The sequence below is a fragment of the Moschus berezovskii genome, chromosome 3, assembly GCF_049115385.1.
Source record: "Moschus berezovskii isolate FMDL1 chromosome 3, NW_MosBer_1.0, whole genome shotgun sequence".
Lineage (NCBI taxonomy): Eukaryota > Metazoa > Chordata > Mammalia > Artiodactyla > Moschidae > Moschus > Moschus berezovskii.
The window spans coordinates 22,627,730-22,640,608 of NC_142462.1; the positions used below are offsets into that span (position 1 = coordinate 22,627,730).

The following is a 12,879-nucleotide window of genomic DNA, read 5'->3' on the forward strand; positions in this document are numbered from 1 at the left end:
GGGTCCTAATTGGCCTCTGAGGAGTCGTTCAGCCACGTGCCGAGGTCATTGCCTGAAGTCAGGAAGGCAGGCGAGCCGAGCGGCGAACCTGCGGAGAGAGCACCGGGGCACCGGCGCCCAGAACGCCCGCGCGCTCCAGAGCGTCCCCCAGTGGTGGGGGCAGGACCGCGGCCAGAGCCCGCGACTCCGCTGCGGAGTGGCTTTCGGGCTTCTCCGTGTCGCGGGGAGAGGTGCAGCCGCAGGTGAGCCAGGATCCAACAGGCTCTGGCCGCCCCACCCCTTCCTCTGAAACTCCGACTGCTTGCGCCTGCTGTGTGGCATTTTTTTTTCCTTCCGAAAGGCCAGCGTCTTCTCTCTCAAGTTCAAGTCCTGAGGACTTGCCCAGTCTTTTCCCCCGAAGTCACTTCTCCCATCCTTCGGCAGCCTCGGGAAGCAGGGCGCCTTGGACTGCTCGTCCCAGAGCCAGCGCGGGCAGTCCCGTCCTCCCTCCGGCGCCTGCCGGAGCCCGGCGCATTCGCTTCTCACCCTCCCTCCCGTTCTGCCTTCCTCTCTTTCCTCCTCTACTTCCCCCTCCCTCTCTTGCCTCTTAAGTTTCCTGCGCCGTGAATCCAACTGTGCCAAGCCTAGGCTCGCGCGGAACCAAGCCTGAGCGCGACCCCGGCACTGGGACGCCGACTCCGCCGAAGGTGAACGCGGCAGCGGGACCGGTCCGCGCCCGGGCATGGAGATGAAGCGCCAGGGAGGGCATGTCCGGGGCGCCGGAGACGCCAGGCCCGAGTAGCTAGCTCCCCCCCATGGAGCCTTCCCAGAGCGGTCCCTGCTCGCTGTACTCGCCCCCAGTCCTGTGCGGTACGTACCCTTCGCTTTCACAGTCCAGATACGGGGGATATCCTGGGCTGGGGTGGTGGGGCAGCACGAAGGGGCGGCGAGGAGAGCCGCTGGTTGGGAGACGGAGTGCGCCTGGCGGTGACCCCTACAGACCCGGGCAGGCTTCCGCTCCAGAAGTTAGCAACTGGCTGTGCCCCTTGCCTCGAAAACAGTAGTACGTGTGTATGCGCGTGTTATCTCCGTGTGTACCCGGCGCTCGAATGGGTAAACTGAGCCTGGCTTTCCTGTATGCAAATTGCATTCCCTTTTCCCACCCCCACCGCACCACGCGCGCGGAGACACCCAGCACCTAGCCCTGGCCAGCTCTACCTGCCCCGTCTTCTCCGCACGCCCCCTCGCTCGGTCGCGCTCGCCCGCTCTCCCTCTCTTTCTCTCTCCGTCTCTCTCTGCTGGTGTGGATGTGTGTGAGCGCTGCCAGGGCTGGCGGAGTACCAGCCGCCGCCTTCAGTCCGAGCCGCCCGGCCATCAGACGCGGGCAGGTCTCGCTGACAGAGAGGCTTGGGCTCTGAACCAGCCTGCGCGCGGCTCTGTGTGCCCCGTCACCTCCCGGCTCCACCGCCCGGGAACTCGCACCGCGCAAGGAGCCCCTCCACCTCCAACGCTCCTGCCCGCCTGCCTGCGGACGACGGCGCGCTCTCGGGTTTCAGGCGCTGGATTTCCTCGCTTTTGCATTTCTCCTGCCTCCCCCACCTCCGGGTTTTTTGGTCCACCCCTCGCGCCACGACCCCCTTTCCCTGCTTGGTCGCCAAGCCTAACCTTGCCCGCGTGGTCATGGGATGTCTAATTTCATTTGTGTCTAGGCTGCTGAGAGCGCTCCTGGCTCTGTAAAGTGGATGTCAGGTGGATCTATGTTTCTGAAGGAACAAAGACTCAGCGAAGGCACCGCCGAGGAAGTTTGAGACGCGGGAGGATGCAGGCTGCGTGCTGGTACGTGCTTCTCCTCCTGCAGCCCACCGTCTACTTGGTAAGTCGCTGCCCATCCCGCGCCCCCTCGATCCCACCCTGGTCGCGAGGCCAGGCAACTGGGGGCGCGCGGGAGGAGGGTGGGACCGTCAGTTCAGCGGGAGCGGCGTTCCTAGCGACGGTGTTGGCACAACTTTGGCAAGCTGGTCTCCGGATCCCTGTGGGGTTTTCTGGGGTTTCCTGCTCCGGTACACCCTCTCCTGTGCCTGAGTCTAAATCGCGTCCAGGGCGCCCTAGACACCCAGAAACCGAGGAGATAGCTGGACGGGATGCTTTATGCAGAGAGATGGCAAAGAGAAGGGGTGGAAGAGAGGGAACTCTCAGTAGTTCATCCAGAGGCTCTGAAGGTAAATCCACCCGCCTAACCCGCAGCTTGGATATGTGTCATGTAAGGAAGTGCGGGCAACTTTGCTGGGCTTGCGGGGTTCAGACGGGGCAAGTGTAGCTGTCAGATAGGAAGACCACAAGCCTTCAGACAGTCAGGTCCGAGATGCCCCAGCAAACACATAAAGGCTCTCCCTCCCTCTCCTCCCGGTCTCTCGTTTCCACTGGTGCCCCAGTTTCAGTGCCGAGCCCCTTATTAGGGACTGGCAGACCTTGTCATCAGGGAGCAAATACTGCCTAGTCCTCCTGAGCCGAGTTTTCTGGGCTCTGGACTTTGCACACTGTTGGAACTGGGGTTGTCATGTGGCGGAGGCTTAGAGGGAAGCACTCTGCCGTGGTGGTGGTGGTGGATGGGTAGTTTGGTGGCTGTGGGCACCGCCTGGAGCCAAGACCCAGAGCGCAGTTTCTTGGGTCTGGCTTCAGGGAGGGCCAGGGACAATCTTAACCTGCTGGAGAAGTTGTGTGCCCAGGGCACGGAACTCCATAACCAACCTCTGGGCCGCAGGAGCACACGTAGGGCTCTGTGTATTCTGACTGGGGGCAAGAAGCACTGGAGAGGTCCGATGGGTTGCGTAGTGAATGGAGTGAGTATTGCTATTCCTTAATCCCAAGGGCTTCAGAACCCACAATCCTGGGTGCAAGCGTTTCCCAGCCGTTGTCTTGGTGCCTGTGACTTCAGGGCTGCTAGTCGCGTGAACTCTCTGTATGCTAATGATTGTGTAAGTATACGTGTGTGAATATGAATGTGAGGGTGTTTCAGCTTGAATCCAAGAACCCTCAGTGTCTGTCTTTGCACCTTTATCGCCTGACCATGGCAGCCGCGGACGCCAGAGGGCGCTGCGCATCAGTGTCCTCGCCTACAGGACACCTTGGGGTAAACAGGTGAAAGCTGGGGCAGCCAATCCTAAAGAACGGCCTTTCTGACTCCGTCACCGAAGTCTGTGACTTCCCCGGCTGGAACGCAGACAGAATGCAAAAAGTGTCCTTCCCATGTCTCATCTTCAATCCACCTTGCCCCCACCTGTGTCCAGTAAACCCTCTGACATTGAGAGCTTAGAGATGCAGGGCAGAAAGTTTGGCCTAAGGAATCCCAGGAATTGTTTATTGAAAGAAAGGGGAGGGACCGCAAAGTGAAAGCGACCGAGGGGGAATATGAAGGATTCCCTCGACCATGGAAACCCTCCTGCCCCTCTCCTCTGCATACCTTTACGCAAGACCTGAACCTCCGGACTGTTCCTCCGTCCTTGAACTGTGCTCATGAACGCACGGCAAAAGCTCGCGGCTGTGGTGCAGTTTATTGCTTGGAGCAAGTATTTCGATAGTCTGGAAAATAATCTATCAAAAGCAGAAGTGAAATCAATACGTTGTGTTAAATTTTAAATGTGTTTGTTGGCAGTTAAACCGTTTTCCACTCATTACAACAACAGTGCTGGATTTATTCTAATGCTCTGCGTTCTCAACAACAAGCGCATTAATTCTCCTTTAATTGTAAACTGGGAGCATTTGAAAACCATTCAGTGTGCAAATTATGCTGATTCAATTACCGTTTAGTTACAGACTTCATTACCTGAATGCCTTTTGGCAACACAGAGAAAGGAGACAATTTTTCCAGTTTCACTCAAAACCATACAAAATGTGGACAATAAAATAGAGAAGGCGATTTAGAAGTCCATTCTTTTTCTCTTGGATTTAAAGTTGTTTTGTGTGTCGGGGATTAGAAACCAGACGCACCACGAAAAACAAAAGGCTGGTGGCTGTGACCCAAGGCAGTGTTTCCAGGGAGTCCCATGGTTATTTGTCGGCAAAATCCGGAGCTGTTTTCCTAGAGGAGAAAGAAGCTGATTTTTCCCATGAAAATGAATTTAGAAGGGTGAATTGGGCAGTTAGAACAGGATGGCTTTAGGCAAGTAAATAAGTGGAAACCCTTGATTAAACTTCTAGGGCAATGAGGTGGACCAAGAAGTGGTCAAATCTTCTCTCTCCATCTTTTTTATTAAATAGCAGGTACAGTAACTGAATTTATCATTTGTTAGTAGTCACACCCCACAACAGCCCAGACCTCTGTAAGAAACTGCAATAGATGCCTGCAGGTTGTCGGGAAATGCTTCAAGTTACACTCCAAAAAGTCAGGGGTGGCATAAACATAATTTTATTTTTCCCCTTGAATTGACACAATCCAGGGATGAGTTTAATGAATAAATTTTTGAGTGTCTTTATGGACTCACACAACAAGTTAAGTGACGGGGCACTGTTTGTACCTTGTCTCATAGCTGATATTACAGTGCACCTTTCTCTTTAAGACCCTCGAAACCCAGTTATATTTCCCAAGAAATAATCACACATTATGCTTGAATAGTAGGATTTGTTTAGGTATCTCCTGTACAACAATATTTAGGCATCTACTTATATAGAGAGATATGCCTTAACTACTCCCAAATTTGGGGAGGTTTATTGAAAATGAAAAACAGTTCTCTAACCAGCAGCTCAGTGTTCCGTATTTAAGCCACAGTTCCCTGCTTGTATTTAGGTGAATGTTCTCAGAGTATGTTTCTTGGCCCAGGTTCTTTGAATGCCTGTTCTAGCTTGAATATTTTGAATCTTTTTGTGTTTTAAGAGATCAGTCTGTCCCGTTTCAAACAAGAAGCTTATTTTAGTACTACTGCAATGCGAAGTTAATTAGAAATGTTATCTGCAAAGTTACCTTCTGAAGCATACCAGCTAAGATACTCAAAAGTCACTACAGGGTTAACTCCAGCCATAAATGCAGGGAAGTGGGAAATCTTTTTTTTTTTAAATAGAGGCAAGGAAGTCTTCTGTTTACTGAATGTTATTGAATTGCAGATTTAAAAACCTTAAGTCAGCAGGAGAGGAACCTATAGTGTAACAATACTTGTTAAAAATAAAAAAGTCCTGTAATCTTTATTCCCCTGTCAGTTCTGGACTGATTCCAGAATATTTCCAGTATGATATAATGGGGGAACAGACAACAGCATTTTAACAGAATTGAAGCACATGCTGACTAATCTAAGGAAATGTGGTTTCTGACTGTGAAGAATGGGGGTGGGTCCTACATTGAGTTGTGAACTGAAGGACAGGTGTGGGCACATAGAGAGGGCACCTCCCAGCAAAAGTCAGAGGGGTCCTGCCTGGGGTCACCTGTGACAATTTTAAGAGTCAAGAATTAAGTCTAATGAGCACTCCCAGGGCATGTTAACAAAAAATTTACTCAGAAACTGAATTCCTAGATTCTGACTAGAGGTTGAATGATGTTACTGTGATCAAGTCAAATATTCATGGTCTATTCTAAGAAGAGTTCCCTTGTCCTCCCAATTTAGTTTCCACCATTTCTTCTAGGATATAAATTTGCTAATGATCTAGTTGGTTTTTAAACAAGAAGGGCAAAAAATGGAAAGTTCTTTCTTAAACTTGTGCTTAAAAAACCATTCTGATTCATCTATTCCCTCGAATTTAAGGTATCTTTAAAATATTAATTCCATGCCAGTTGTTTAATAGAGGTTAAAGTGTGGTTAATATGTTTATGGAATGCTGCCTCTACACTGTTAGAAGCCAGACGGTTTGGGTGAATTCCACTCTTTATGAAGATGGCTGTTAAGAAATGTGGAAACTAAGGGAAAATTAGCAGGAAAGAGACCACCAATGCTTATCCTTTTGGACTAGATATATGTATCTCCCATCCTTTGAAAATTAAGCCAGCTGCCACTGAACATTTTAATTAATTTCAGCCTATTCCTGAAAAGAGAAGCCCATTAACCACTAAAAGTGGCTGTTCAGTGTTCTCTGTTAAGGCCAGTTCTTGGAGGCAGTACTGTAAGTTACCCAGTTCCACTGAATTTCCTGACTCTTCTGCCCTAGCTGAGCCTTCCCTATACAGGATTAAACCTAGCTTTGTGAAGGAGCCTATGCCCCAGCAGCACAAAATGAGAATTCATCAGTCTCAAGACCGGTTCCAGGGTTCTGTAAGAGGAGACGGTGTTACTATTCCAGGTATTTCCCTGAAACATTCAACTCTCCACTGATCAACAAACAGCTCCCTGGGTGTGTGGAAAGCGCTTGGCTGGTCGCACTTCTGCTCACTTCCAGGAGGATGAGAGTGGTCTGGGGCCTTCCAGTGACAGCTTTGGGAAAACCGCTTTCAGCATTAGATGGAGAGAACTAGAATTGCTCCAACTTCCTCAGCAATATTTTCCCAGAAAGCCATTAAGTTCGTGGCTCCTCTTTGTGTGAAGTTGATTTCCATTTGGCTTCAAATTGTTGACGGCTATTTCCTCCTTAATGGAAGTGTTGTCTGGGTGAAAAATATATCGGGTGGCAGGGAAATTGTGTTTTTTTTTTTTTTTTTTTTTGAGATAGGTGCCCACTGTCTTACTTTTCTATCTGAGGGAAGATTTCCTGTAGACTACAGAAATTGACAGTATTGTTCCGGTAATAACCACCAGCGACAATATTTTCAAGAGGGCATTTGAGTGGTGAAAGCATTTGGATATTGCCTTTTCAAATAAGCAATTTTCTGGGCTTCTTTGGTTTTTATAAGGGGTGGGGGAGAAGGGGCCAGGCATTGGTAGAGGGATGCCTTCTTGGTTTCACCTAGTTCTGAAATACCCAGGTACTTGTCAGCCTTGTTTGGGATTCCAGGGTCTGAAAAGCTATCAGTGAGTTTGACCGTCCTGGCGGTGATATTAAGGGAATCCTTAAAAAGGGAATCCTCTTCCTTGCACTCTTCTGGCCATAAAGAAAGCTGATGGAAGCTGTGAAAGTTTGCCTGCTCTCAAGTGATTAGTTAGGAAGTGTACCTTCTTTCAGATTTTTTTTTTTAAGACAATTGTCTAGGTCTGATTCGATTCAGGAAAGTTCCCTTAAAGCAACTCTGGGCTTTAAGAGCTTCAGATCTCATTCCAAGACCTTAACGAGTCCTCACTATTTAAATTAATAGGGAGAGGTAGGCGAGTCAGGCCGTCCGGTCAGCGACTTCTAGGAGCCGCTGGATGGCCAGTCGGGTCTGCTCCCTCGCCTCCGCCTACATTCCTCTAGCCTGTCCTGCCGACTGTTTGCAGGAAGTTGCGATCTTGATTTATCCGCTGCTCAAGCTCGCGACCAGCTTTTTTCTCTAAGTCAGCACTAACCCCTCCCGGAGCTTGGTAAACACGGCGCGCGCGCATTTTTCTGCTGCCGATTGGCATGTTGACGACTCCGCTTGAAGGAATGTGACAATAAAGTGGGAACCAAAGCTTGGCAAGCACTTAATCAAGGATAAAAAGGTTCCGCTGTAAGGATGTCACTCAATTTATTGTGAAAGTCGAATGAATTACGTTTAATGAAAGTGCTCCCCAGATGAATATTACTGGCAATTTCCTGAGTTGGCTCTGTCAGCTCAAGATGAGAAAATGCCAACCCAGATCAGGAAAGAGCGCCCGTCTCAATTACTATGCAAGCTTTCCAAGAGTGGCTTTTTATTGAGATGATATATACCGGCGGCTTCTTCAAGCTCCTCGGTGCGCCCAGGAGAGGTTGTGCGCATTTTCCAAGTTTGCTGTCTTACCCTCGCGGGTTGCTGGCTGTTGTTTAAACTTCTAATGAGCTCGCCGCGATTCAGCTGCGGGCTGAAAACCTAATTACTTCCTCTGTAAACAGTTTTCCCTAGTATATTTTGTTTACTACCGAGGTGGGGGCTGGCAGGGGGTGGGTGGGGGTGGGGTGGAGAGACTTCCCTTTCTTAGGATCCTTTTGTCATAGAAAGATCCTTGGCGTCTGGTCGGGGGCTCGGGGTATTGGAAGACAAGGCGGCACCCGGAGTGGGGGCGTTGGTGTGTGCCTGCTGTAGGGTCGCGGGAACAGCCAGAGTGCAGCAAGTGCCTCTCCCTCCGCGGCTAGCGAAACGCCTTCTCTGGTTCCTGCTTCCTTTAAATTAATGAGGGCTTTTTACTTGCGCAAGCCGGAAATACGATGGGGAGAGGGATTGGCAGGCCGCAGCCTCAGCTCACCGCTTCATCTGCATGAGAATGCGAAACCGTGAGGCTTTTCTTGTACCATTTCTATCTCCTACAATAAGACAAATCGCTGCTTATAAAAACCTAGTGTTTCCTTAGAAACTGGCTCCTGGGGGCTCGGCTCGTCCCTGCGGAACCTGTCTCTGGCCAGGTCTCCCCCATCTTCCCCGCCACCGTAATGGATTCTGACGGGAAGGATCCGAATCAGCGGCTCGAGGGGCGCAAAGAGAGGCTGGGCGCCTTCGCCCCACCGGAGGGAGCAGGCGTCCTCCTGACACATTCCGCCCTACGTCTCAGACCCCCTTCCCACCCATTGATTTTCAAGGCCATTTCAAGTAGTCTTCTACAGTTAGAAGCGAGAAACTTCCTTCGACGTAGGCTTCGTACCCTCGTCTCGGAAACTCAGTCTTCCGACCGAAGCCTCGGAGTGTTCACGCCGGGGAAGTTGCCCAGTTGGAATCCCCGCCTTCACAGCTGCGAGCTCTATTGTCTGCTTTTAGCTTCAGGTGACCTCGCAGGTGCAGCCCTCTCGTATCTGGACCCCAAGCCCTCACACCAAAGCGTGGCATCTGGGGAGTTCTTTGTCGACGCTGTCGAACTTCGGTGCTCCTGGGGTAGCAGGCAGAACTGCAGCGGTTCTCCGAAGGGAGGCCGCAGAGCGGAGAGTGAGTGGGGCGGTGGCCGGCGGCCTGCGGCTGGGCAAGCGCGGCCCGCAGAGCGATTCTTCAGGACCGCGGACAGCGCCACAGGCTCCGCCCCGCCGGGGGCCAGCAGCCCGGCCTCGCTCGCAGCCGCTTCGCAGGCTCGGCCCCTGCCAGCAGAGTGGTGCTTTCCGCGGACTCCTTGCTACCGCCCAGTCGCGACCTTAACGACCCGCCTCCCCCTCCCAGTCTTTGGGGAGCACTAAGCTGAACTGAACTGAAATGAACTGAAGCTCCGATCGCTAGGTGCTCGAGGTTTCTTGCGGTCCTCTCATTAGCACTCCTCCCGCCCCCTCCCTGGTTGCGGCGTCACGTGTTTGCCACTGAATTTGTCCCCAAGGAGATGAATCCTCCTTTTCCTCCAATTTCTCCTCCCCTGACCCTCTTCCCTCACACAGTTTGTTAAATCTCCCCTCCCCGCAAACAGAAACGCGAATCCAGTGAGGTAGAGCTGTAAGTGTCTTTAACAATGTAAAAGCCTCTTTTGACAGACAAGGAAACTGAGGTAGGAGGAGGGGAATCAACTGCCTCTAAAGAGTAAAACCAAGTGGGGAAAAGTGATTCCTGCCCTATTTCCCACCTGCGGGGAGCACGGTTGAGGCCCCCCAAATTCCGCTCCAGGATGTGCGCCTTTAAAAAGCAGCGCGGGTTGGGATGAGGCGAGGGGTCCTAATTATTATGAATTTCCAAAGGAGCAGTAATTATTCACTGAGAGCAGGAGAAACCACGGCCCAAGCAAGGGAATCGATATATTTGCTATCGAAAGTGCCTGGCTCGCCTTTAATGCAGACGAATGGGGATGTAGCCTCATTATTTTCCGTGGTTAGGCTCCCCGGAGTGGGGCCTGAAGCAGCGTGGAATCTATCATCATTAGATCCAGGATGGGGAGAGGGGTGATTTCTCCGTATTTATTTAGCAAAACAAACAAACATGCCACCAACCCTAGCCCCTCAAATACGGACACACAGACGTCGTTCCTCTGCTTCCCCTGCCCTCGCCCCCTTGCTGTTGCACACTCCCTCGGGGCCTTCCACAGCGCTGCAAAGCCGGACACCGCGGTCACTGAAAGTGCGCACAGTTCCTCCTCGGCGGTGGCCACACGTTGATTTGGTTCAGAAATAAGTTGGAGAGTACCGAGCGTTGGCGCTAGGGGTTCTCTGTGTCAAAGGGGAAGGTTGGCGGGGAAGTTCCGTCCTTTGCTCTCGCCCCTTGCGTCAGAGTCAATCCTTTCTGGACGCCCGATTCTGCAAATCCCCGCAGTATTAAAGGAGCAGCGGTCTGGCTGGTAGTGCTCCATCAACCCGTGTGAGAAGCCAGCTTGGAAAAAAATGGAAGCCCGTGAGAGGAGAACGAATCTGGAGGCGAAGAGAGGTCGGAAATTGAATAGAAAGGGAAGAGAAGGTTTAAGCATAACGCCTCCAGGGTATTCTCGAGGGCCCAGTGAGAACGGCCTCTTCTTGCTGCAGGTGAGATGCTGGCCTTTTGCCTGCAGGCCAGCGAGGTGCAGTTTCCCAGGAGTGGGAGTGGGCCCCACGTGCGCTCACTGAAGCCGCTGAACTGTTGAGGGTCCTGCCTAGTATATTGCATAGTGTTCCCCATTTCTCTCCCTTTGTGGAGCCCTCACTCCGTGGCACAGTCTTTCTCACTCTCAGGAGTTGCCTGACATTTCTGGTAGGCCCTTGCTGGGATAAAACTTGTATTCCTGTACAAGCGTCTTCACTGTTCTTTGAGGTGAGGGGTGTGTGTGTGTGTATGTGTCTGTGTTTGAGTGCTTGGTCTTCATCTGACTGCCCTTCCCTTGTTTTAGCACATCAGCGCTGCAGAGAAGATAGGGAGTGGCCCTTAAAAGAAACCTCTAACTCTACCTCCTTAACTGCGTAAAACTATGATAATTATAATGACATTTATAATAACATTAATAAGAACAAAATTTAAAGTTGTAGACTTCCTTCCAGTCACTGGATAATAATAATATCCTTCTCCTCTGGGGTTTTCTTTTCTTCCGAGCCCAGCTTTTCATGGTATATTGTTACTGCTCAGTGTCGTCTTTGTTTCCTTGCGGGCAGAGACAGCCAGCCAACACCATACGAGGACTATATGATTTATTGGCGTCTTTCCCCCCACCATGAAAATGAAGATCATTTTCAGAGGCTTTATAATTAAACTCTGTGAGATGTATGTAACATAAATCCAGTGGAAGACCTTTTTATTTATATTTATATAGCCTGCTGAGAAAGGAAAATTAAGGAAGTGGTTATATTGAGGTAATAAGCCTGCTTTGATATTAACAGAAATATCCCTTTAATTTACTTTTCTCAAGTCTGGCAAAAGACTGTCTTTATGAAACCAGACTCTATCCCATAGTCATGCCTGTTTAAGGAGAGATCCCAATCAAGTGAAAAACACCTTTATTAGCTTGTACTAACTTAGTGGAAAAAAAAGGCCAGGCTAACCACTCGCTGGAAATACATACTAGGTTAAACATGGCAAAGTTGTAGTATGATGTGGGGAGCGGAGCAGCTAGCTGGACACAGCTACAAAGCCCTGCATTTTTCTGCTTCTTGCTGCCTCTGACCCATAACATTGTACATTTACAAACAGAGTAGTAGGGCCTTCCAGAGCCAGCATAGAGACATCATGCTGTACATCAGCAGAAATATTAATAGAACTGACAGTCTTAGGCTAAAAGGAAGGAGGCACAGATTTCCTTCTCTAAGATAAGTTATTTCCAGAAAGATTATGATAGAAAGTCTTGTGAAAAGGTCCTGGCTTAGAAGAGCCTTTTCTATGTACAGGTTAAATACACTTACACATGTAAGAACAAGGCTGGGTATACATCTGTACATCTACTCTTTGAAGGAGTCTATGGGAAATTATAATGGGAGAATTCTTTTCTTTTTGTAAGTCGTTGGACTTGAAATTCCAACTTGAGTCTGACAGTACCATTTCCTTGATAGGGATCTAGTACCTGATACTACACTGTTTTCCTGTTTATGTCAGTATTTTCAGCCGTAGAATGAACACAGCTTGGGTGAGGAAGAACAATTGGCGTGATAGCTGGAATTTTAGTGAAGTATTTGTATGCCAGCCTCTCCAACAGAACTTTGGAAAACGATACTTCTCCTTGTAACCTTGTAGCTGAATGCTATTAGAGGCCCATAGGTATATAAAACAGCTTATATAAAATTAATGGACTGCTTTACATTCACAAGCTCTTACTTGTGAAGCCCTTGTAAAAAATCATATCTATTTAAAATAGGAAGAATATAAAGTCAGGTTTGGTGTGCAATCAGTAGTTGTAAATGGTTCAGTGAAATATTTGTTTTGAGTGAGTTTGACAATGTGATGGAAATTTATTGTTCACCTTTGTTCACTGATGTGCTAGTCCTAAGGCTGCTTCTTATTTTATGTACTTGGACAGTTTTGAAACTGATTATAAGGTTCGAAGGCAACATCAAAGTACATAATCAAAATTTTAGGAAAGATGCATTTATTGACTTAGTAGATTGCAAAGAGATCCATGAGTTACCATGAAGTTACACACACACACACACACACATACACACACACACACTCAATAACCTCCAACATTGCCTTTTTGTTTTGTTTAAAATGATCAACAGTATACTTATTGGTATTGTATAACTGGATATTCTATATGCATTTTTGAATAAGAAAATGGAATATAGTGCCTGATACTGCACCGTACTATGCAATATGTTTTAAGTTAGTATCAAACTTCATAAAAATAGACTTTCTGAATATAGTGAAATTATTAAAATAAATATCTTCTTGTTTTTCATTCATGTGGACAAAATTTAGAAAAACGAGAGATCCTTATTATTTTTTTTTCCCCTCCAAGCATATATTAAAGGTGACATTTTTCTTTAATCTGTCACTTGGTATATGATCTCAAAGACAAGCCATAAGCCCTACTA

General features: G+C 49.0%; 1 protein-coding gene across 2 annotated transcripts in view; it reads left to right on the plus strand.

Annotated features, from left to right (window-relative positions):
- Positions 1-326: 326 nt before the first annotated feature.
- The window catches only part of NXPH1 (neurexophilin 1), a 373,820-nt gene continuing 361,267 nt past the window's right edge, over positions 327-12,879 (plus strand). The window contains exons 1-2 of one of the 2 annotated variants that reach the window (XM_055420494.2): positions 327-849; positions 1,689-1,852. In XM_055420494.2, the coding sequence (XP_055276469.1) occupies positions 1,799-1,852 (54 nt within the window). In that variant the 5' untranslated portion in view covers positions 327-849; positions 1,689-1,798. Of the gene's footprint in view, positions 850-1,688; positions 1,853-12,879 lie in introns of those variants that run through there. The other variant, XM_055420496.2, reaches the window with a different exon arrangement.